Genomic DNA, 25818 nt, shown 5'->3' with positions numbered 1-25818 from the left:
TGAAAAAGATACAATAACGATAATGTGAAGAAAACCAGATGAGGAGTTTAATGGTTAATCTTTCAAAACTAGGATTGGTTGATTTCTAAAAACTTGTTTTTATGGTGGTATAACAATAATATTGTTGTTGTTTTTTACAAGTTGTGGAATAGTTTCCAGCAAATGTTTTGATAAAAACTCATTTTAAATAACAAATCATGCTCATAAGTTATAAAAATGTAGGTTGGTAAGCACTGTGATCTAGCTACTCGGGTAGTTATTGTGTACATTTTGGGACTTATTTCGAAAACATAGGTTTGGAAATTTTTCTAAGCTTTTTTCTAATAAACTCAATAATAGTTACATTATTCTACAAATAGAAACAACCTAATATTTAAGAACAGTGAGGAGTTTATCGAGGCAGTCCTATACAATACACTTTTTAAAAATTACCCTTAAAGCTAGTCGTTATCATTCAAATATCTACCATGCCTTTTTTTAACTTACATTAAACTTACTGCATTTACCATCTATTGTCTTAGCTGAAGAAAGCTCTGACTCTGTCAAACTTTATATCCTCCATTCTAACCATTAAATATGAAAAAAAGACAATTCATGAACGTTATCAGTCATCTTACGTATCTCAAAAACTTCAGTCAGATCCTCTCTAACTCCAAAAGGTTGACAAATATTAACCTGTCTTGTATGACAACCTTTATATGTTCTTAGTATCTCTCTAACCCTTTCCAACAGTTCAGTATTGTTCTTATGGTAAAGTTGAACACAATACTCCATGTGTATCCTAACCAACAAGCAACTTGAACAGTAAAATTATAACCTCTTTGTATTTCTGTAAATGCATCATACAGTTCTATTTACCTCACCACTAGTAACAACAGACTTTCTTGGTTGTAAGAGATTGATCAATCAAAATGAAGTTCCTTCCTTTCATAACACTGTTCGAGTCCTATCAGTCTAGGTTAACATGTGCCAACCATGATTATAGATTTTTAATTATATTTATTTTATTGTTAATAGATTTCTAAAGTACTTACTTTTTGTAAAACAGAAATTGATGCAGTGTATACATTATAATTAGTGTACATGGTAAAAGAAATCTTTCTCTCTATAGGTGAAGAAAGAAAAGCAGACAAAGTTAATGAATTTCCTCAACTATGGAAGTCTTATTGTATGTACGACTATAACTTTCATAATGGTTCTGTTATGTAGGTTTATATGGAGTTTAACAATGTATGTAGGTTTATATGGAGTTTAATAATGTATGTAGGTTTATATGTAGTTTAACAATATAAGTAGGTTTATATGTAGTTTAACAATATAGGTAGGTTTATATGGAGTTTAACAGTATAGGTAGGTTTATATGTAGTTTATTTAAAAAGTAAAAACATTTCACTTATATAACTTTTCTTAAGTAAATATTTAATTATTAAATGTACCTTTAGTCTCGGTTGTGATTTAGTACCTACATAAAAGCGTGGCTAATGTTCCTAGAAACCTGCAGTGCTGCTGTTTAAGTAACACAAAATTCACTGGTAGTATTTAACATGTTGTTTTAAATTTATATGTGTTTTATTATGACATCTCTTTTTTATGAGTACCAACATAGACAAATGTGATGTGTTAAACTAAATACAAAAGGCCTTTCACTAGGTTATGTTTAAATTCTGTGTTCTGAACAACCTTATTTATCTGCCATGTTCCATGTTTATTTACCTTTGTGATAAAATTTTTACCAACAAGTAGATGAAATGCAGAAAAAACCTTGCTAATATGCTGTTTTGAAATTTTAAGCCTAACTTTCTGTTACATTTCATTTGTTTGTGGTAGAAGAAAAAATAATAGTTGTGAAACTACAAACACAGATATTTTGTCTCTATTTTAGAGACTGTCCAATAAAAATTTGTAAAGCAAGAATTGACAAATAAGTAATTACTTTCATGTAGTTAATAAACTTTGAGGAAAGAAATGTATTTTATTTTATGCAAAAAGGGTTCAACTTTTATATACATCTATAAATGTAAGTTTGTACAGGCTCAAGTAATTATTTATAAATTATTTACAGTGTACCAGCTACAACAGCAAGCTCCAACTCCAAAACGTATTGTTTGCTCTCGTGAGGTAAGTGTCTAAGTGTTTTGATGATGAGATACATTGTTGTTATAAGTGTCTAAGTGTTTTGATGATGAGATACATTGTTGTTATAAGTGTCTAAGTGTTTTGATGATGAGATACATTGTTGTTATAAGTGTCTAAGTGTTTTGATGATGAGATACATTGCTGTTATAAGTGTCTAAGTGTTTTGATGATGAGATACATTGTTGTTATAAGTGTCTAAGTGTTTTGATAATAAGATACATTGTTGTTATAAGTGTCTAAGTGTATTGATAATGAGATACATTGTTGTTATAAGTGTCTAAGTGTTTTGATGATGAGATACATTGTTGTTATAAGTGTCTAAGTGTTTTGATGATGAGATACATTGTTGTTATAAGTGTCTAAGTGTTTTGATGATGAGATACATTGTTGTTATAAGTGTCTAAGTGTTTTGATGATGAGATACATTGTTGTTATAAGTGTCTAAGTGTTTTGATAATAAGATACATTAATCAGTGATGACGAGAAACCCACTTGTTGAGAAATTTATATGCAAAAAACGGCTAAAACACTTTACATAGAAGAGTTTGAGCTGCTGTCGACCTTCGAAGTCATCGCCAGGTTCACAAAGGTGAACCTGACGATGACCGGAAGGTCGAAAACGCTGTTCGCTCTTCTATGTAAAGTGTTTTCTCAGCCCAAACGAGCCGTTTTTTGCATATAAATAAGATACATTGTTGTTATAAGTGTCTAAGTGTATTGATAATGAGATACATTGTTGTTATAAGTGTCTAAGTGTTTTGATGATGAGATACATTGTTGTTATAAGTGTCTAAGTGTATTGATAATGAGATACATTGTTGTTATAAGTGTCTAAGTGTTTTGATGATGAGATACATTGTTGTTATAAGTGTCTAAGTGTTTTGATGATGAGATACATTGTTGTTATAAGTGTCTAAGTGTTTTGATGATGAGATACATTGTTGTTATAAGTGTCTAAGTGTTTTGATGATGAGATACATTGTTGTTATAAGTGTCTAAGTGTTTTGATGATGAGATACATTGTTGTTATAAGTGTCTAAGTGTTTTGATGATGAGATACATTGTTGTTATAAGTGTCTAAGTGTTTTGATGATGAGATACATTGTTGTTATAAGTGTCTAAGTGTTTTGATGATGAGATACATTGTTGTTATAAGTGTCTAAGTGTTTTGATGATGAGATACATTGTTGTTATAAGTGTCTAAGTGTTTTGATGATGAGATACATTGTTATTATTCCCATTGTTTAGCTTCTTTCTTTGTTGCTCATATCGGTTGTTTACTGTGATAAAAGTTTTCTTCCTTTTGTGACTCTGATGAAGTTACAGACTTTACACATTACATTCACTTATGGTTTTATTTTAGTAAGTATTTGATATGATTTAACTTTTCAACATTATTTTTGTAAATGTAATTTTACCAACATCACAATTTCAGTCTTGTTCTATAGGTTTTAATGATTATAAACTTCATGAACAGTTACTACTACACTGTTTTTTTTTGTACAATGAAATCCTTTTAGTCCAGTAATTGACAGTCCAAGTTATTCACAATCCAGATGGTTTTCATGGACAAGTTTTAACAATAAGAACTTTAGTCATTAATTCATACCTTCACATTTCAAATATGTATAGAGATTTATTATAATAAACATGAATTTTGTATGATACATGATTCAGTAACCTACACATGAATCTACAAAGGGAATCAGTTGGAATGGGAAACATAAAAATAATTTACAGATTTCAAAACAGTTGTGCTTACAACTTAACCATAACTCATATCCTTTGCAGCAAAGTGGATAATTATTCCAGATAATTCAGATCAGTGAACAGAAACTATATATTGAAATCATTCTAACAAAATGCAAGACCTGTATCTTTGGACACGCTAAGTTACGCCAGAACTGTTTCTTGGTGACAGAATGCTTGCCGTTTGGGTGTGTGGTGTTCCATCAGAGCTATTTCTTGATAACTGAATAGTTATGAAGGTACTAATTACCTTGGAAAATAACTTGTGTATGGATGAAGTAGCTGCAAGTAGAGTAGAGCTGTGAAAACTTTAATCACTAAGGTTGATGTGCTGAATGGTTTATAGCAGCTACTCTATGTGCTAATGTTATATGTTGCAGACACCTACATTTGTGAAACCTAATTGACCCAAGATGCTTTGAAAGTGTTGTAATCAGTCCTGTTGTTGATACAAGATGTAGGTGGAAGAAGAAAGCTTGGATGGCAACAGTCTTGGAGTGGCTAGAGGATACGAACATTGCCGTACCAGATCAAGAGCTGCCATGAGTGATAATGTGGATGCTGAAATGATCAGGTCGTTTATAACTTACTATCACTGTCAGCTGATTAGAAAATATGTAGAATGTTCAGTTAATACCTTTGTGACTTTAACAGATGGTAAGTTATACCTGGTCCAACATTACTATAGAAACGGTTGTTAAGATTTTACCACAGTGTGGGCAGAGCAGGACTTTTGAGATGTCAGACATCTTTTAATGAGGTTATCTCTGGAATTATATTCAATCATAAGTAGTGATATACCGTGTAAGTTGTTCAGTGGCTCGAAATTGACTCAGCAGAACAAATCAGTTAAGAGTCATCAGATGAAGACATCATTTATATTTGTGTCCCATTAAGAGTGTGGTTACAATGGATTCTGGCAAGAAAAATGACCCAGTTATTACAGTCCAGACATCATGACATGGTTTGAATAAAATAATGTGTGTGAAAATGATGACTTATTTACTTACAGCTGTTCAAAAACTATATAAAAGTTATGTTGTATATTATTCCATTTTGTATTCCATCAGTTATTATTGTGAACAACATGATGAATTATGGGAAGACAGTGAAACCATACATCACTTTGATGATGAAATTAATCATAAAGTAGAAAATAATAACTTGTAATAACATCCAGTTATTAGAATCAGTCACTCTGATTTTAATTGTATCATTATTGACTGGTAAACATAAGGGTAAAAACTAGTTATTGTAGGAGTAACTGAAGAGCAACTGTATGTTTCAATGATCTAGAAAAACATCTTCATCACAGATGTCTTCAGTGTGATCGGGTTTTGTTAGATATTGTTCTGTGAGACAACTGAACTTACGGTGTGATCAGGTTTTGTTGGATATTGTTCTGTGAGACAACTGAACTTACAGTGTGATCAGGTTTTGTTAGATATTGTTCTGTGAGACAACTGAACTTACGGTGTGATCAGGTTTTGTTAGATATTGTTCTGTGAGACAACTGAACTTACAGTGTGATCAGGTTTTGTTGGATATTGTTCTGTGAGACAACTGAACTTACAGTGTGATCAGGTTTTGTTGGATATTGTTCTGTGAGACAACTGAACTTGCAGTGTGATCAGGTTTTGTTGGATATTGTTCTGTGAGACAACTGAACTTACAGTGTGATCAGGTTTTGTTGGATATTGTTCTGTGAGACAACTGAACTTACAGTGTGATCAGGTTTTGTTGGATATTGTTCTGTGAGACAACTGAACATACAGTATGATCAGGTTTTGTTGGATATTGTTCTGTGAGACAACTGAACTTACAGTGTGATCAGGTTTTGTTAGATATTGTTCTGTGAGACAACTGAACTTACAGTGTGATCAGGTTTTGTTAGATATTGTTCTGTGAGACAACTGAACTTACAGTGTGATCAGGTTTTGTTAGATATTGTTCTGTGAGACAACTGAACTTACGGTGTGATCAGGTTTTGTTAGATATTGTTCTGTGAGACAACTGAACTTACAGTGTGATCAGGTTTTGTTAGATATTGTTCTGTGAGACAACTGAACTTACAGTGTGATCAGGTTTTGTTAGATATTGTTCTGTGAGACAACTGAACTTACGGTGTGATCAGGTTTTGTTAGATATTGTTCTGTGAGACAACTGAACTTACGGTGTGATCAGGTTTTGTTAGATATTGTTCTGTGAGACAACTGAACTTACGGTGTGATCAGGTTTTGTTAGATATTGTTCTGTGAGACAACTGAACTTACAGTGTGATCAGGTTTTGTTAGATATTGTTCTGTGAGACAACTGAACTTACAGTGTGATCAGGTTTTGTTAGATATTGTTCTGTGAGACAACTGAACTTACAGTGTGATCAGGTTTTGTTAGATATTGTTCTGTGAGACAACTGAACTTACAGTGTGATCAGGTTTTGTTAGATATTGTTCTGTGAGACAACTGAACTTACAGTGTGATCAGGTTTTGTTGGATATTGTTCTGTGAGACAACTGAACTTACAGTGTGATCAGGTTTTGTTAGATATTGTTCTGTGAGACAACTGAACTTACAGTGTGATCAGGTTTTGTTAGATATTGTTCTGTGAGACAACTGAACTTACAGTGTGATCAGGTTTTGTTAGATATTGTTCTGTGAGACAACTGAACTTACAGTGTGATCAGGTTTTGTTAGATATTGTTCTGTGAGACAACTGAACTTACAGTGTGATCAGGTTTTGTTAGATATTGTTCTGTGAGACAACTGAACTTACAGTGTGATCAGGTTTTGTTAGATATTGTTCTGTGAGACAACTGAACTTACAGTGTGATCAGGTTTTGTTGGATATTGTTCTGTGAGACAACTGAACTTACAGTGTGATCAGGTTTTGTTAGATATTGTTCTGTGAGACAACTGAACTTACAGTGTGATCAGGTTTTGTTGGATATTGTTCTGTGAGACAACTGAACTTACAGTGTGATCAGGTTTTGTTAGATATTGTTCTGTGAGACAACTGAACTTACAGTGTGATCAGGTTTTGTTAGATATTGTTCTGTGAGACAACTGAACTTACAGTGTGATCAGGTTTTGTTAGATATTGTTCTGTGAGACAACTGAACTTGCAGTGTGATCAGGTTTTGTTAGATATTGTTCTGTGAGACAACTGAACTTACAGTGTGATCAGGTTTTGTTAGATATTGTTCTGTGAGACAACTGAACTTGCAGTGTGATCAGGTTTTGTTAGATATTGTTCTGTGAGACAACTGAACTTACAGTGTGATCAGGTTTTGTTAGATATTGTTCTGTGAGACAACTGAACTTACAGTGTGATCAGGTTTTGTTAGATATTGTTCTGTGAGACAACTGAACTTACAGTGTGATCAGGTTTTGTTAGATATTGTTCTGTGAGACAACTGAACTTACAGTGTGATCAGGTTTTGTTAGATATTGTTCTGTGAGACAACTGAACTTACAGTGTGATCAGGTTTTGTTAGATATTGTTCTGTGAGACAACTGAACTTACAGTGTGATCAGGTTTTGTTAGATATTGTTCTGTGAGACAACTGAACTTACAGTGTGATCAGGTTTTGTTAGATATTGTTCTGTGAGACAACTGAACTTACAGTGTGATCAGGTTTTGTTAGATATTGTTCTGTGAGACAACTGAACTTACAGTGTGATCAGGTTTTGTTAGATATTGTTCTGTGAGACAACTGAACTTACAGTGTGATCAGGTTTTGTTGGATATTGTTCTGTGAGACAACTGAACTTACGTGTGATCAGGTTTTGTTGGATATTGTTCTGTGAGACAACTGAACTTACAGTGTGATCAGGTTTTGTTAGATATTGTTCTGTGAGACAACTGAACTTACAGTGTGATCAGGTTTTGTTGGATATTGTTCTGTGAGACAACTGAACTTACGGTGTGATCAGGTTTTGTTGGATATTGTTCTGTGAGACAACTGAACTTACGGTGTGATCAGGTTTTGTTGGATATTGTTCTGTGAGACAACTGAACTTACAGTGTGATCAGGTTTTGTTAGATATTGTTCTGTGAGACATCTGAACTTACAGTGTGATCAGGTTTTGTTGGATATTGTTCTGTGAGACAACTGAACTTACAGTGTGATCAGGTTTTGTTGGATATTGTTCTATGAGACAACTGAACTTACAGTGTGATCAGGTTTTGTTGGATATTGTTCTGTGAGACATCTGAACTTACAGTGTGATCAGGTTTTGTTGGATATTGTTCTGTGAGACATCTGAACTTGTTCTTCAAGTGGTACATTGTTTTAACATTTTATTTTATCTTTATAATTTATCAGCACCATGTATGTGTTGAGTGTTCATCAGTATAAAAAATTCTATCAGTATTTCAGTTGTTTCTAACTCAGAAATAATTCATAATTAATGTTTTTTTTCATTTTGTAACATTTGTTTATTTTGTGTTGTTTACAAAGAAAAAATAAAATATTTGATTTTCGTTTGTTACAGTTCTGGTGAGAATTGTCTATAAACGTTACATTTACTGAATTTGTTTTTGGAATTTTCCTGCCTGTCCCAAGTTTACTAAGAAACTCAGGATTTTTGATAGTGGTTTTATTACTACATCTGTTTGTTGGCACCTCTCTTCTTTTGATGTTGCATCATGTAACTTGACAAATAACTAGTGATGTTTAGTGTGGGAAAACAACTAGTGATGTTTAGTGTTGGAAAACAACTAGTGATGTTTAGTGTTGGAAAACAACTAGTGATGTTTAGTGTTGGAAAACAACTAGTGATGTTTAGTGTGGGAAAACAACTAGTGATGTTTAGTGTTGGAAAACAACTAGTGATGTTTAGTGTTGGAAAACAACTAGTGATGTTTAGTGTTGGAAAACAACTAGTGATGTTTAGTGTTGGAAAACAACTAGTGATGTTTAGTGTTGGAAAACAACTAGTGAAGTTTAGTGTTGGAAAACAACTAGTGATGTTTAGTGTTGGAAAACAACTAGTGATGTTTAGTGTTGGAAAACAACTAGTGATGTTTAGTGTTGGAAAATAACTGTAAAAGTATTTAAATATGATTACATGAAGCAGACAATAAACAAAATTGAGAAAATCAAGTAATTTGTGACTTCCAGAGTGGTTAATAAAAAAAAAAGAAACAAACTAATGAAAAGTTTTAGGGAGAAACTACAGGTTTGGGATTGTTTTAAAGCTTTTTTTAGATGTTATTTTCTTTTATGAAGATTTTTTTGTGTTGAATTATGTTTATGTGAAAACTAAACAAATTTTTTTCTACAAAAAGATAACAGGTAAGATTAGTTAGGGTTAATTAGTGTGATGGGTAACTCGAACCTTTATGTCTTTTATGTTGTTGTTAAGTTTATTTTGTTCATGCAATGACCACAAATAAAGGACTCATTTTTGGAAACTAAAATATATTATTGAGATACATTTGACAAAATAAATTTTTAAAAGAAATATTTAATGTGTATCAGTATAGTTAAAACTGACCAGATAAACTGATTGGAAGTTTCTGATAAAATAACTTGTATTCTGAGATGGATGAAGGTATTTCTAATGAAACTTTGAAGAATGGATGGCAACTGCCTGTTGTGGAGACACAAGCATAGAGGATGACACTTTGAAAGCCTTCTGCCTGAAGATCTAAACTTTCAAAACGTTGTCCTCTACACTTGTGTCTCCACAACAGGCAGTTGCCATCTGTTCTACAAAGTTTCATCATGAATACTCTGCCTAAACAATCTGTCAAAGGTATTTATAAGGTTTTTCTAAAAATCATTTAACAAAAAAAAAGATTTGGATATTTCACAAATAATAAATAATGATAAAAATAATGTAATTTCATGAATGTTTTACAGTGAAATTCAGATACTATTTAGTAAGTTTCTACCAATCTTTTTACACTTTTGTTAAATATTTTTATTGTGAGAAAGCAAACTGAGATGTTCTTCCAGTCATTAAGGAGAGTTCACAGTCTGATATATTCACTTAGTGTGTGTTTTTCTAGATTACGCTGGTAATATTGACATATATAAAAGCACCTACACTGTTACTTGACAGATATATTACTGATACATAGGTCTTTTACACTATATATCTTATTACAATATAGTATATAATGATATTGTTTAGTTGTGACTTTACAGTTTTATGTTGCTCTTACCAAGTGAATTTCTATAACATACAAAATATTGCTGTTGTATGCTTTAATAGTATTAATAGTTGTTCATGTGGGTAATAATGTGAGTCTGACAGAACTGAATGGTAATATAATCTGTGATATTCTGGTTTATGGTTTCAGGTTCCAAACAGACCACCTCACTACGGCAGAGAGTAAGTTGTCAGTTATCATAATTTTACTTAGTTTATTCCAGTGTTATGTTTTATATATTCACTCAAGTAATTTATTGATTGTATTAAAAGCAAAATATAAAGAAAGAACTTTGATGACTACATTTGTTTTTATGATTAAAGTGAGACGTACTTATGGTGGTAAGAACTGTGTAAATAAAACTGTTTAAAACTACGCACACATACAAGACATTTCAGTGTGTCACAAATGTTTTGTATTTATTATTGGATATAATTTCAATTACACGTTCACTAATTATATTGAATTTGCTACATATTTTATAAATCTCTGTATCTGTGTATCTTTAACTGTGGATGATACAAAGATACCTAGTATATTTTATTCAAAATATTCTTATGCTTGATAAAAAGTGTACTTGTTGCTATGTACATACGTAAGCTGTGAATGTGGTTTGTGGCTTCCCAGGATTAAGTCAAGGTTTTTGTGTACTTGTTGCTATGTACATACGTAAGCTGTGAATGTGGTTTGTGGCTTCCCAGGATTAAGTCAAGGTTTTTGTGTACTTGTTGCTATGTACATACATAAGCTGTGAATGAGGTTTGTGGCTTTCCAGGATTAAGTCAAGGTTTTTGTGTACTTGTTGCTATCTACATACATAAGCTGTGAATGTGGTTTGTGGCTTTCCAGGATTAAGTCAAGGTTTTTGTGTACTTGTTGCTATGTACATACATAAGCTGTGAATGTGGTTTGTGGCTTCCCAGGATTAAGTCAAGGTTTTTGTGTACTTGTTGCTATGTACATACATAAGCTGTGAATGTGGTTTGTGGCTTTCCAGGATTAAGTCAAGGTTTTTGTGTACTTGTTGTTATCTACATACATAAGCTGTGAATGTGGTTTGTGGCTTCCCAGGATTAAGTCAAGGTTTTTGTGTACTTGTTGCTATGTACATACATAAGCTGTGAATGTGGTTTGTGGCTTTCCAGGATTAATTCAAGGTTTTTGTGTACTTGTTGTTATGTACATACATAAGCTATGAATGTGGTTTCAGGTTTCATGGGATGATCTCCAGAACAGAAACAGAATGGCATCTCCGTGAGTGTGATGGATGTTACTTAGTACGGGAAAGCCAAAGGGCTCCTGGTCAATACACCCTTAGCATGAGGTACTGGTTGATTGTACAGTTGTCTTGTTAACTGTTATATTGTAGCTCAAGTCATGTATCGATTTACAACTTAAATACTTTCAACATTGTTGAAAGAAAGTTTGTAATGGATAATAAATTATATTAAATAGTCTTAAAATGGTATTAAAATGATTTGACAAATGTTTCTGATGCAGTACTTACCTACTCCCATAAGATTACCTGTCTTCATTCAGCACTGCCCTCTATATTCAAACCTTTTCATAATGCATACCACAAGCTTGCATCCCCCCTGTTGGAATTAATATATTCCCATGTGTCTCTCAAGCAAATAATCCTACATCATCTATTAACTAGTAACAGTATCCTTGTGTGTTAATGTGACACCATCTATATCTCCCAATGTTCCATCAAGTTGTGTTTTTGTCTTTTTTGGGGTTTTATCGTCCACCTGTGGTCTTGCTCCAGACTCCAGTGTGACTAACTGGTAAGTTTTCCTCTTTCACAAGGGCCTTCCTTTCTTTTTATCACATAGATGTGGTGAGAAGTGTTGCAGCAGGTATCTTTTAACTTAAGATCCACACTGTAAGCCATGTAGAGTTGTACTCTGTCATCCATGGCTCTGCATGCTCATCATAGGATGTTCCACAAGATTGCTGCAAGGTTATCTACTTTGTAATAATTGCTTCATGAACATGTCCATTCTGGACAGTACCATCCATGGACTGCATGGGTAAAGCAGAATGGGATAGCTGCCCCAAACTACTGTGTCAAGAGTGAATGACTTGGCATGGTCTGTTTTTAAAAGTAGTGTTTCGTGGTCACCCACTGTACTGTCTCTGGTGATAACGTTCCAACCAATTCTGATGCCCCTTCCTTTGAATGGAGTGTAGGAATCCTTACTGCTCTCCAGTTCCAAGTTGCTGGAGTGGTTGATCATCAAGGCACACTTCATGTTACGAATGAAATTTGCCCCTTTTGATTGGGTGCCCTCATCCTACCTTTGCATGGATGTTGGTTCCCAGCAATGAGGTGTTGGATTTGAGTGAAACAGTTAACATAAGTCCTTGCACATGTTGAGTCCAGTTCCAGATAGCTTTAGGGTATCCATTTTTTGTAGTGGTCAGAAATTGGTGTGGATCTTTTTCCCCAGTCCTCGGATTGGAGTTAAAAACTGTATTATCATCATGCTACCGTCATGTTGATGTTGGTATCCAGTACAGGAAGTTATTTAATGTAGAGTATTTGCGGTATGGTTTGATGTTCCTTAACCACGCTATGCCTTTTGATTTCTACCCTTGTGTTTTATGAATTATGCAAATAGGCAGAAAGTGTACCGCACAGAAATGGCACAGTTCCCTTCCTCTGATCTCCAGTTTTCAGGAGATATCCTTTGACGTTTTGGGGTGCTATTCCCTTGCACTGGCCCTCCTCCTTTCATTGTGGGATTACAACTAACCTTGTGAAAGAAGATAAGTATATATTGGAAATACATCTTCAGTATAGGAAAGTTATAACTTCTTTGAGATTTAATCAATGAAAACTACAAACAAAAACAAGTAAGTTTCAGATTTAACCAATAAAACTACAAACAAAAATAAGTAAATTTCAGACTTAATCAATATAACTACAAAAGAAAACAAGTAAGTTTAAAATTTGACCAATATAACTACAAAAGAAAACAAGTTAGTTTAAAATTTAACCAATAAAACTACAAACGAAAACAAGTGAGTTTCAGATTTAACCAATATAACTACAAACGAAAACAAGTGAGTTTCAGATTTAACCAATATAACTACAAACGAAAACAAGTGAGTTTCAGATTTAACCAATATAACTACAAACGAAAACAAGTGAGTTTCAGATTTAACCAATATAACTACAAACGAAAACAAGTGAGTTTCAGATTTAACCAATGTAACTACAAACGAAAACAAGTAAGTTTCAGACTTAATCAATGAAAACTACAAACAAAAACAAGTAAGTTTCAGATTTAACCAATAAAACTACAAACGAAAATAAGTAAATTTCAGACTTAATCAATATAATTACAAACGAAAACAAGTAAGTTTAAAATTTAACCAATATAACTACAAACAAAAACAAGTAAGTTTAAAATTTAACCAATATAACTACAAACGAAAACAAGTAAGTTTCAGATTTAACCAATATAACTACAAACGAAAACAAGTGAGTTTCAGATTTAACCAATATAACTACAAACGAAAACAAGTGAGTTTCAGATTTAACCAATGTAACTACAAACGAAAACAAGTGAGTTTCAGATTTAACCAATGTAACTACAAACGAAAACAAGTGAGTTTCAAATTTAACCAATGTAACTACAAACGAAAACAAGTGAGTTTCAAATTTAACCAATGTAACTACAAACGAAAACAAGTAAGTTTAAAATTTAACCAATAAAACTACAAACGAAAACAAGTAAGTTTCAGACTTAATCAATGAAAACTACAAACAAAAACAAGTAAGTTTCAGATTTAACCAATAAAACTACAAACGAAAATAAGTAAATTTCAGACTTAATCAATATAACTACAAACGAAAAGAAGTAAGTTTAAAATTTAACCAATATAACTACAAACGAAAACAAGTAAGTTTAAAATTTAACCAATATAACTACAAACGAAAACAAGTAAGTTTAAAATTTAACCAATATAACTACAAACGAAAACAAGTAAGTTTAAAATTTAACCAATATAACTACAAACGAAAACAAGTAAGTTTCAGATTTAACCAATATAACTACAAACGAAAACAAGTAAGTTCAGATTTAACCAATATAACCACAAACGAAAACAAGTGAGTTTCAGATTTAACCAATATAACCACAAACGAAAACAAGTGAGTTTCAGATTTAACCAATATAACTACAAACGAAAACAAGTGAGTTTCAGATTTAACCAATATAACTACAAACGAAAACAAGTAAGTTTCAGATTTAACCAATAAAACTATAAATGAAAATAAGTAAATTTCACACTTAATGAATGAAAACTACAAACAAAAGCAAGTAAGTTTAAAATTTAACGAGTACAAACTTCAAAGGAAAACAAGTAAGTTTTAGATATAAAACTATCAAAAAATAAAGTTAAAAAAAGTTATTTGTTTTCGTTAATGAAAATCTCTCGAGTGTTGAAACAAGAAAACAAGGCACCTTCATTGATAACTGTGTCTACAAAGAAACAATTTAGTAAAACCTATGCTGTGCTGTGATGATGAACATTATTGAATGTTGAGTACAAGTACATTGTTGGAGAACTGTCAGACAATTCCAGAAAAGGCCACAGGCCCAGTAGTTACCACAGGAACTGCTGGTTATACATGTCCAGTGGGACGGCAGTTTTGCTGATATTATTAATGATATAATGGGCTTCAATGAATTACACCCTAGTAGTCTAGAAGTATCGGTCTAAGCTTTGCTATCTTATTAAAAAGCATCTTTAAATCATATTGAACATCTGCACAGGTTAAGTTTGTGTTATGTTTGAAACCAATGAACGTTTCTGTTTTGGTTTAGAAAACAGCTTTTGATGTTTTCTCACTTTTCTACTTACTCGTTACAAGATTCATGACAGCTACAAAAAACTTTCGACTGTATTACGATGGAAAACATTATGTGGGTGAAAAAAGATTTGACACTGTGCAGGATTTAGTGGCTGATGGTCTCATCACACTGTACTTAGAATACAATGCTGCAGAGTACATATCTATGATGTGTGTTCAAATAAAATACGAAGAAAGCCCCTACATGACTCTAAGTTCTTATCAGCAAAAGATGCGTCAAATGAGGATTCAGAAGAGGTCCAGCTTTTCAAGCCAAGAAAGCAACAGCACCCGATCTCCCCACGAATACGACAGACCTTCTGATGATGTAAGTAGAGCTGTCTTTTCTTAAGTTCCATGTGTTTACTTTTGGATAAGTATACTAGTACAAGCTAGGTATCTCCAACTGATCGCAAGTGCGACAATACAGTAGATGCTGTATTTTACACTGATTAAAAAAAACAAAATAAAAATGGTTGTATGGTTCTGATAATACTCCACACTGGTCTTCTCAAACATAATTATCTCTCTGTAATTATACTGACTTGTAATGCTAAAAGCTGGGGTTAGATTCCTTCTGGTGGACAGAGTGCACATAGTACATTATATAGTTTGAAACCAAAATAGAACAAATAAATATAAGTTGTTTTTTAATGAAAACAGTTTAAAAATTAATATATATAAGAAATGTTGAAAATGAGTAAGTTTCAAAAATTAATTTACTAAAAGTTTGAATGAACTTTAAGGGTTCCTGTTTTCTTTGTATCAACAAATCAATAGTAATGATAAATATATAAAGGAGCTGATACCAGTAAACCAATAAGGACATTAGTTTCACTAGTCCAGATAGAGAGGTTATTGTTTCAGTAGTCCACGTAGAGATGTTATTGTTTCAGTGGTCCATGTAGAGACATTATTTTTTCTGCAGTCTACAAGAGAACATAAATAAAAGTTGAAAAGACTGGTAAGCTAAATGTTTTAAAGTACATAATTTTGTACTCATTGGCCAAAGTCTGTTTAATTTATGTCAGGCTTAAAACTTGTTTAAGTCTCTCATTGTCATGGAATACATTCTCTCTCCCCCATATATATTTGACATACTGTGTAACATTTGTTATGGAGTTCAAAAGTATAATATTGACAGTATGTGAGTTTGAAATTTTGTACCACAACGAAAAAGAGAATTCTCTTTCAAAATTTTCAAAGTTTAAAGTAAGTGGCTTATATTTTTATTGTTTATAGGAAAATAAACCTTGCATTGAGAGAGAGTTGTTTGTCTGTAAATGTGCCACTTGAAGTGTTAACCCTATCATGTTATAAGAACAAGAGTTGTTTTTGTATTAATTATGTTAATTGAGGACGTGAACTTTTTGTTTTCAGAATGGAATATTTTTCCCAGAAGATTTGGTACTGGGTGATATTGATGTCCATCGTTTTGAGAAGCCTCATAACTTTAGGGTAAATGATGAACCTCTGCGTCTTCATTTATCTTCACTTCTAATGATCTTCACATGTTTTTACTATTGAGTAATACAATTCTACCTAAAATAAGTCCGAGTCCATTCTAGCTTGTTTCAGAAAAATGTATTAAATTTTTCATAACCAGCATTAAATGTAAAAGGTCCACTTGATCAACCAAAGAAGCAACAGTTTTTGTTAAAGTTTATTTAAGCCCATCCTGTGTTATGTAAATTTTCCTTTTAAAATTATTTGATGGAGACAGTTTTAAAATGGTCAGTGGGAGATGTGTCTGTGTTTTTAATTTACCAGTTACTTAGGTTTAGGTTTGAATTAGTGGTAGTAAGTATGTTGTCCTAGCTAGGAACGTTTTACACAGTGCATCATTTAAAGCAACAAAAGTTGAAATGGCTTTTTTTTTTGTTTTACCCAACAAGTAAGAGTTTAGGTTTCAACAGAACTTTTTATTTATTTAAGTTTTTCTGTTTATTGTTTGAAAGACATGGGTAGTTCTGTTTAATATTATTTTTTAATTCATATATCGATCCATTTGGATAAAATTAACCCATCTGGTGAGGAAAGTGTATGTTTGTTTGAAGATTAGAATATGAGGCAGCATTATATCTTTACAGTTTGTAGTTAGTAAATACTAATATGTCTTTATATAGTTTCAGAAATCCATGATTTCCTCTATTACTTAATGTTTAAAACTAATGAACAGTAAGCAAATGTTATTAATTTCCTGGTTCAAGTGATTTCACTTTGAGATATCTTTAAAGACAGTTTAAAGGATATATATATGCAAAACGGCTCGTTTGGGTTGAGAAAATATTTTACATAGAAGAGCGAACAATGTTTGATATTTAATGAAACAAATGTACTGTATTTAAGTTTTATATTTAATACAATGAATGCTCTGGTCTTCAGTTTGATATTTAATAGAACTAACGTTCTTATTTAAGCTTTGTATTTAATACAAAGAATGTTCTGCACTGAAGCTTTATATTTAATAGAACAAATGTTCTTATTTAAGTTTTATATTTAATACAATGAATGCTCTACATAGAAGAGCGAACAACATTTCGACCTTCTGCGGTCATCGTCAGGTTCACAAAGAAAGAGGTAACTGACCGGAAGCTGACCACATGTTTGGAAGGGGTTGTGTAACTGGGTGTCGGAATGTAGAGGGCGGTGTTAGATGTTTGAATATATAATTTTATTTTTATTATATTTAATATAGGTATAAAGGCGTTCCTTTATATTGCTTTATTTTGGGTTATTTTATAACTGCCACGACTTCTATATTGGAGAAACAAGTAGAAAAATGGAAACCAGATTCAAAGAACATAAAAAGTCACCTTCACACGTTTTTGAATGCTGCAAGTCAAATAAACACAACATAACCATAGAAAACACCCAAATACTAAATAAAGAAACAAACATAAACAAACGCAAAATTAAAGAAGCCTTACTTATACAACAACTTAAACCCAAAATAAACCAATACAAAGGAACACCTTTATACCTATACTAATAAATATAATCAAACATCTACGCACGCCCTCTACATTCCTATATTCAGTTATACAACCCCCCTTCAAACATGTGGTCAGCTATCGGTCAGTTACCTCTTTCTTTGTGAACCTGACGATGACCGAAGAAGGTCGAAACGTTGTTCGCTCTTCTATGTAAGATATTTTCTCAACCTAAATGAGCCGTTTTTACATATAAATTTTACATATAAATTTCTCTACAAGTGGGTTTTCTCGACAACACTGAGTTTAAAGGAGAAGTTACTGTTATCATGTGTTATTACCTTTGTTGTTTAGTTAGTTGTTATGAAACTTCTGTTGTTGTTTTCTTTAATGGCTAACATTTCTGTTATATCTTTTTAATATTCAGACCCACAACTTTAAAGGCCTACCGTGGTGTGACCTGTGTGGAAACTTCATGTGGGGGATTATTGCTCAAGGTGTCAAATGTGAAGGTAAGTGTGAAAACCTTGGTGTGGCCTGTGTGGAATTATTGCTCAATTGTTAAGGGCTAAGGTAAGTCTGAAAACTTTGGTGTGACTTTCATGAAAACTCGATGTAAGAGATACTTTTCCAAGGTAAGTAAGTCATCCATTAATAAAGATATCAGAGATACAGTCAGTAGTATTAACAAATAGAGAACAATTTTTTACAAATTACGTTTTAGTTTACTGTTATGGAAGAATGTTGGTTGACCGTGTTTAGTTCTGAATTAAAGGCTTGCGGATTTGTTGGATATGACTGTAAAAATTAGCTTTACTCTTACTAGGTGCGATAAGATAATGAAACATAAAACCAACCATTCTTGGAAACCTATTAAACAGATTTTAGCAATACTAAGCACTTGTCACATTACTTGAAATAAGCTGTTAATGGACTGTGTTTATCTAGGAAGGTGTTTAATTGCATTTCATGTTGTTATTAATAATGCCTTTAAGATATACTCTCCTCTGTCTGTACCTTTTCTCAAATAAAAGCTTGTGATGTACAGTTCTTGAAGCATATAATAACATATTTAATCTTGAAGGAGTTGGGCTGTATGAATACACTTAGGTTTTGTATTTAGATTACATATTTAATCTTGAAGGAGTTGGGCTGTATGAACACACTTAGGTTTTGTATTTAGATTACATATTTAATTTTGAAGGAGTTGGGCTGTATGAATACACTTAGGTTTTGTATTTAGATTACATATTTAATCTTGAAGGAGTTGGGCTGTATGAATACACTTAGGTTTTGTATTTAGATTACATATTTAATCTTGAAGGAGTTGGGCTGTATGAATACACTTAGGTTTTGTATTTAGATTACATATTTAATCTTGAAGGAGTTGGGCTGTATGAACACACTTAGGTTTTGTATTTAGATTACATATTTAATTTTGAAGGAGTTGGGCTGTATGAATACACTTAGGTTTTGTATTTAGATTACATATTTAATCTTGAAGGAGTTGGGCTGTATGAATACACTTAGGTTTTGTATTTAGATTACATATTTAATCTTGAAGGAGTTGGGCTGTATGAATACACTTAGGTTTTGTATTTAGATTACATATTTAATTTTGAAGGAGTTGGGCTGTATGAATACACTTAGGTTTTGTATTTAGATTACATATTTAATCTTGAAGGAGTTGGGCTGTATGAATACACTTAGGTTTTGTATTTAGATTACATATTTAATCTTGAAGGAGTTGGGCTGTATGAATACACTTAGGTTTTGTATTTAGATTACATATTTAATCTTGAAGGAGTTGGGCTGTATGAACACACTTAGGTTTTGTATTTAGATTACATATTTAATCTTGAAGGAGTTGGGCTGTATGAATACACTTAGGTTTTGTATTTAGATTACATATTTAATCTTGAAGGAGTTGGGCTGTATGAATACACTTAGGTTTTGTATTTAGATTTCTGTAAGAAACTTTTTTTTATATAATAACATATTTAATCTTGAAGGAGTTAGGCTGTATGAATACACTTAGGTTTTGTATTTAGATTACATATTTAATCTTGAAGGAGTTGGGCTGTATGAATACACTTAGGTTTTGTATTTAGATTACATATTTAATCTTGAAGGAGTTGGGCTGTATGAATACACTTAGGTTTTGTATTTAGATTACATATTTAATCTTGAAGGAGTTGGGCTGTATGAATACACTTAGGTTTTGTATTTAGATTACATATTTAATCTTGAAGGAGTTGGGCTGTATGAATACACTTAGGTTTTGTATTTAGATTACATATTTAATCTTGAAGGAGTTGGGCTGTATGAACACACTTAGGTTTTGTATTTAGATTACATATTTAATCTTGAAGGAGTTGGGCTATATGAACACACTTAGGTTTTGTATTTAGATTACATATTTAATCTTGAAGGAGTTGGGCTGTATGAATACACTTAGGTTTTGTATTTAGATTACATATTTAATCTTGAAGGAGTTGGGCTGTATGAATACACTTAGGTTTTGTATTTAGATTACATATTTAATCTTGAAGGAGTTGGGCTGTATGAATACACTTAGGTTTTGTATTTAGATTTCTGTAAGAAACTTTTTTTATATAATAACATATTTAATCTTGAAGGAGTTAGGCTGTATGAATACACTTAGGTTTTGTACTTAGATTACATATTTAATCTTGAAGGAGTTGGGCTGTATGAATACACTTAGGTTTTGTATTTAGATTACATATTTAATCTTGAAGGAGTTGGGCTGTATGAACACACTTAGGTTTTGTATTTAGATTACGTATTTAATCTTGAAGGAGTTGGGCTGTATGAATACACTTAGGTTTTGTATTTAGATTACATATTTAATCTTGAAGGAGTTGGGCTGTATGAACACACTTAGGTTTTGTATTTAGATTACGTATTTAATCTTGAAGGAGTTGGGCTGTATGAATACACTTAGGTTTTGTATTTAGATTACATATTTAATCTTGAAGGAGTTGGGCTGTATGAATACACTTAGGTTTTGTATTTAGATTTCTGTAAGAAACTTTTTTTTATATAATAACATATTTAATCTTGAAGGAGTTAGGCTGTATGAATACACTTAGGTTTTGTACTTAGATTACATATTTAATCTTGAAGGAGTTGGGCTGTATGAATACACTTAGGTTTTTTGTATTTAGATTACATATTTAATCTTGAAGGAGTTGGGCTGTATGAACACACTTAGGTTTTGTATTTAGATTAATGTATTTAATCTTGAAGGAGTTGGGCTGTATGAATACACTTAGGTTTTGTATTTAGATTACATATTTAATCTTGAAGGAGTTGGGCTGTATGAACACACTTAGGTTTTGTATTTAGATTACATATTTAATCTTGAAGGAGTTGGGCTGTATGAACACACTTAGGTTTTGTATTTAGATTACATATTTAATCTTGAAGGAGTTGGGCTGTATGAATACACTTAGGTTTTGTATTTAGATTACATATTTAATTTTGAAGGAGTTGGGCTGTATGAATACACTTAGGTTTTGTATTTAGATTACATATTTAATCTTGAAGGAGTTGGGCTGTATGAATACACTTAGGTTTTGTATTTAGATTACATATTTAATCTTGAAGGAGTTGGGCTGTATGAATACACTTAGGTTTTGTATTTAGATTACATATTTAATCTTGAAGGAGTTGGGCTGTATGAATACACTTAGGTTTTGTATTTAGATTACATATTTAATCTTGAAGGAGTTGGGCTGTATGAATACACTTAGGTTTTGTATTTAGATTTCTGTAAGAAACTTTTTTTTCACAGACTGTGGTTTTAGTGCCCATCGAAAATGTTCCGAAAAAATCCCTAACGACTGTCTACCAGACTTGAAGTACATTAAGAGAGTGTTTGGGATTGATCTTACCACACTGGTTAAAGCCCACAATACCCCTCGACCCTTTGTTGTGGACATGTGTATTAAAGAGATAGAGAACCGAGGTGGGATTGAGTCACTTTGTGCTTAACATTAATTTAAGCTCTGCGGTGTTATTGTATTTTAAATGAGAAATAAAATTTACAGAAAATTCAAGTATGTTGTGTCTTTTCAAGTTTTAAACAGAAAATAACATTTTGTGTATTAAGCTTATTGTGTTGTTTGCTTAAAACTCATAGCGTTAAAGAGAGATTTTTATGTAGTTTCTTTAATTTTAAATGGAAAATGTATTTTTTAATCTATTAAATTCTCAATAGTTTTCTTGTGTTATTTAATTAACAGTTATTTAAAAACGTCCACCGAGCTTTTGAGTTATTTTAAATTGAGAATGTTGTTGTGTAACATTTAATTCAGGTATTGCAGTTGAAAATACAAATTGTTTATTGTTAAGAAACGGGTAATATTTTTGCTATAAATATTTATCAGTACTTAGCGGATGGAAGTACATTTTGATGGGAAACTTGATACATGTATATGTCCATTTTAGTTTACTGTTTAGAGATCAATGAAGAATCAAAATATTTATTGTTAATTACGTTTGATATTATTAAATAATTGTGGTCGTTAAACTTCAAACTAACTGAAATTGTTTGTTCAATTACGGTCATCTTTGAGAACTTTATATTAATTAAAATGTTTATTTTGAATTAATTTTAAGTTTACTGTTTGACCTCTCTTTTTGTTATGTGAATTGAATAAATACATCAATTTTCTACTAAAATTACAATCAAAACATTTTTTTAATCGGACACCTTAATGTTTTATTAATGTGCTAAAACTTTAGCTTTGGTGGTTTAGACTTACAAAATGAAATATTTTTCACTGATTATTATAACAGGTTTAGATGTGGAAGGACTCTATAGAATTTCAGGATTTAGTGATGAAGTTGAAGCGCTAAGGTTAAGTTTTGAAAAAGGTGAGTGTGAGAGTTTTATCTGTGAGTTGTGTGAAAATGGTGACTAGAAAACCTAAGATAATTGTTTAGTTTCAAAATAATAGTTGTATTACAAATAACTGTATTTGAAATAACAAAACAACTGTATTTTTTAAAGGAATTATTAGTCAACTCACTTGTAATAATTATTTAGACAACTACAATATTTGCAACCAATACTTTCATTAATTAATGTACCACTATTCTTTTGTATGTAGTACTTAATACAGTTACTGTTTTTGTCCATTCTTCAAGATGGTTTACATGCAGATATTAGTCCTGGAGCTTTCGAAGATGTACATGTTATAACTGGTGTCCTGAAGCTTTTTTTCCGTCTTCTGCCTATTCCCTTGATCACATTTGACACCTACCCTTTATTTATGAATGGTGTTAGTGAGTATCACATTTGATAACTTTCTCTTTATTTATGAACAGTGTTAGTGAGTATCACATTCAATAACTTTTTATTTATTTATGAATGGTGTTAGTATCACATTTGGTAACTTTCTCTTTATTTATGAATGGTGTTAGTGAGTATCACATTTGGTAACTTTCTCTTTATTTATTAATGGTGTTAGTGAGTATCACATTTGATAACTTTCTCTTTATTTATGAATGGTGTTAGTGAGTATCACATTTGATAAGTTTCTCTTTATTTATTAATGGTGTTAGTGAGTATCATATTTGATAACTTTCTCTTTATTTATTAATGGTGTTAGTGAGTATCACATTTGATAACTTTCCCTTTATTTATTAATGGTGTTAGTGAGTATCACATTTGATAACTTTCCCTTTATTTATGAATGGTGTTAGTGAGTATCACATTTGATAACTTTCCCTTTATTTATGAATGGTGTTAGTGAGTATCACATTTGATAACTTTCTGTTTATTTATGAATGGTGTTAGTGAGTATCACATTTGATAACTTTCCCTTTATTTATGAATGGTGTTAGTGAGTATCACATTTGATAACTTTCTCTTTATTTATGAATGGTGTTAGTGAGTATCACATTTGATAACTTTCTCTTTTGTTTCATGTGTTGTTATATTATACATTCATATTTGAAATATTAGTAAGTTGTTGAATGGAGATCGAAAGAAGCCAAATTAAGTATTTTTTATCGGTATCAGTATAGAATAAAAAAAATATTTGAATATGTTTGAACTTTATTGTAGAATAAAATTTAAATAATAAACTGTATTAATAATGCATGCTTTGTGATGATTTTATTGTCTTGAAACTGTTACACATTCTACTATATGCTGAATCCAAATATAATAAATTTTCTTCAATACGTACAGATTTTTTACAAAATGTCACATGTGGTTTTACATAAGTGAATTATTTTCTTTGAAATTGAGTCACATTTTTTTACAGTTAAAATGTTGACAACCAGTTACTATAGATTTCTTCAGACCAATGATGATGCAAATATTACTGATTATTCTAGAACCTGAAACATAATAATAAAAATGTGAACATTGTGGTATATGAAATGATAATTTTATCTAAATATGATTTTTTTTCTTCTTTCTAATTTATAAAAAGTTCTCACATGGTAGAAAGAAATGAATATTATTTTTGAAATATATGTAGCTGAATTATGGAAAATATATTACTAAATCCAAAACAACTTTTGCGAAATCCAGATTTCCTGATACGTGTTACTAATATGATGTTTTCTGTTGATTATTAATGTAATTCATTTGTAACAAGATGCAAAATGATGGCAGGTGATAAAAATGGAATTGCAAAAAAGAGACAGACTATTTAGAAAATGTAATTTGACTACTTTATTTATGTATTTTCATTGGACTTGCGTGTGATGTTTTTGTAGAATATTTATGATTCTTAGTGAATGTGTCTAGTATATATGTATATACAATTCAGAAAGTTGTTGGTTTAATTTAAATTTCTATATCCTATATATATTTTGTAAAGCATTACATTGTGCTGTCGTGTTATCATTTTTATTTTATTTTAAATTTCACTTATCTACACAATATCTGAAATAGATGTTATTGTGTTATTGTTTTTTTTTATATATATTTGTTGCTTTATCAATGAATACAAGGTTTTTTTTATATTTGTAAGGTAATAATTCTATTAAATAACAATTATTAGGACAACAAACTCTGGAAGGAAGACTGGATGGTTTAAGAGAAGCTATTAACAAACTACCACCAGCTCACTATCAAACCCTGAAGTACTTACTGGCACATTTAAACAGGTAATTTACTAACTAGTAATATTAATACACTACCACCAGCTTGCTATCAAACCATAAAGTGTCATCTGGAACTTAACTCTTGGTGTGGTCTCAGTCTATATGACCAACCATATGACTTCTTTCTACTCATTTAAAGTCTTTATAGATTTAATACTTGTAACTTTCAATGTAGTGTGTATATCTTCACAAAATCTGGTATTCTTTCAGTTAGCATTGTAAGTTTTTATATACAAAAAATGATATTTTCTGGTGAAGTATTTTTAATAAAATAAAATTTGTTCATGAATATTTGAGTATATTTTGAATATTTCATATGCAAAGTAATTTTCAGGTTAAAACTAAAATTTCGTTTTGTCTTCGCATCATAATCCTTAGGACCTTGTAAATGCATTTCAAATGTTCCTCACCCCCCAGTGAAACTGTAGTTTTTCTCTTGTTTTTTTACCCTATCTCAAAATTGAACTTGTCAATTTGACTGACTTTGCAACCACCAAAAACTGAGAAAATCTTAATTTCCCTTTTTTGTTTCTAGAATAACTTCAGATCAGAACATGAAACTACATTCATTGATCTGAAGTTGCTATATGTTTGTAACATTGTATATATATGTATAATTAAATTTTATTGTTTTATTTCTATTTTAAAATGTCTAACTACTGTTGTCACCATAATAAGTTTTAAATCACTTGGATCATATGCAGCAAATGTTTTGATATCGAATTACATTACTACATCTAGTACAAGCAGCTTGTGTGTATGCTTTGTGAAACATTTTTATTATATTATTATTATTATCTTAACTAACCTAAAAAGATCCTTAT

The 25818-nt window shown here is 31.3% G+C and overlaps 1 protein-coding gene across 1 annotated transcript in view; it reads left to right on the top strand.

The window, feature by feature from the left end:
- LOC143239490 (N-chimaerin-like) overlaps positions 1 to 25572 on the top strand; it is a 29161-nt gene extending 3589 nt beyond the window's left edge. The window contains exons 2-13 of the mRNA XM_076480607.1: positions 1112 to 1168; positions 2063 to 2118; positions 10196 to 10227; positions 11256 to 11369; positions 14934 to 15240; positions 16293 to 16370; positions 18273 to 18357; positions 21663 to 21836; positions 22670 to 22747; positions 23021 to 23158; positions 24892 to 24997; positions 25530 to 25572. Coding sequence (XP_076336722.1) covers positions 1112 to 1168; positions 2063 to 2118; positions 10196 to 10227; positions 11256 to 11369; positions 14934 to 15240; positions 16293 to 16370; positions 18273 to 18357; positions 21663 to 21836; positions 22670 to 22747; positions 23021 to 23158; positions 24892 to 24997; positions 25530 to 25572 — 1268 coding nt within the window. The remainder of the gene's footprint in view (positions 1 to 1111; positions 1169 to 2062; positions 2119 to 10195; positions 10228 to 11255; positions 11370 to 14933; positions 15241 to 16292; positions 16371 to 18272; positions 18358 to 21662; positions 21837 to 22669; positions 22748 to 23020; positions 23159 to 24891; positions 24998 to 25529) is intronic.
- The last annotated feature ends 246 nt before the right edge of the window (positions 25573 to 25818 follow it).

This window comes from Tachypleus tridentatus, chromosome 2, assembly GCF_004210375.1.
Source record: "Tachypleus tridentatus isolate NWPU-2018 chromosome 2, ASM421037v1, whole genome shotgun sequence".
NCBI classification, from domain to species: Eukaryota; Metazoa; Arthropoda; class Merostomata; order Xiphosura; family Limulidae; genus Tachypleus; species Tachypleus tridentatus.
Note: the sequence above shows the minus strand (reverse complement) of the source record. Positions and strands in the feature narration are given on the sequence as shown.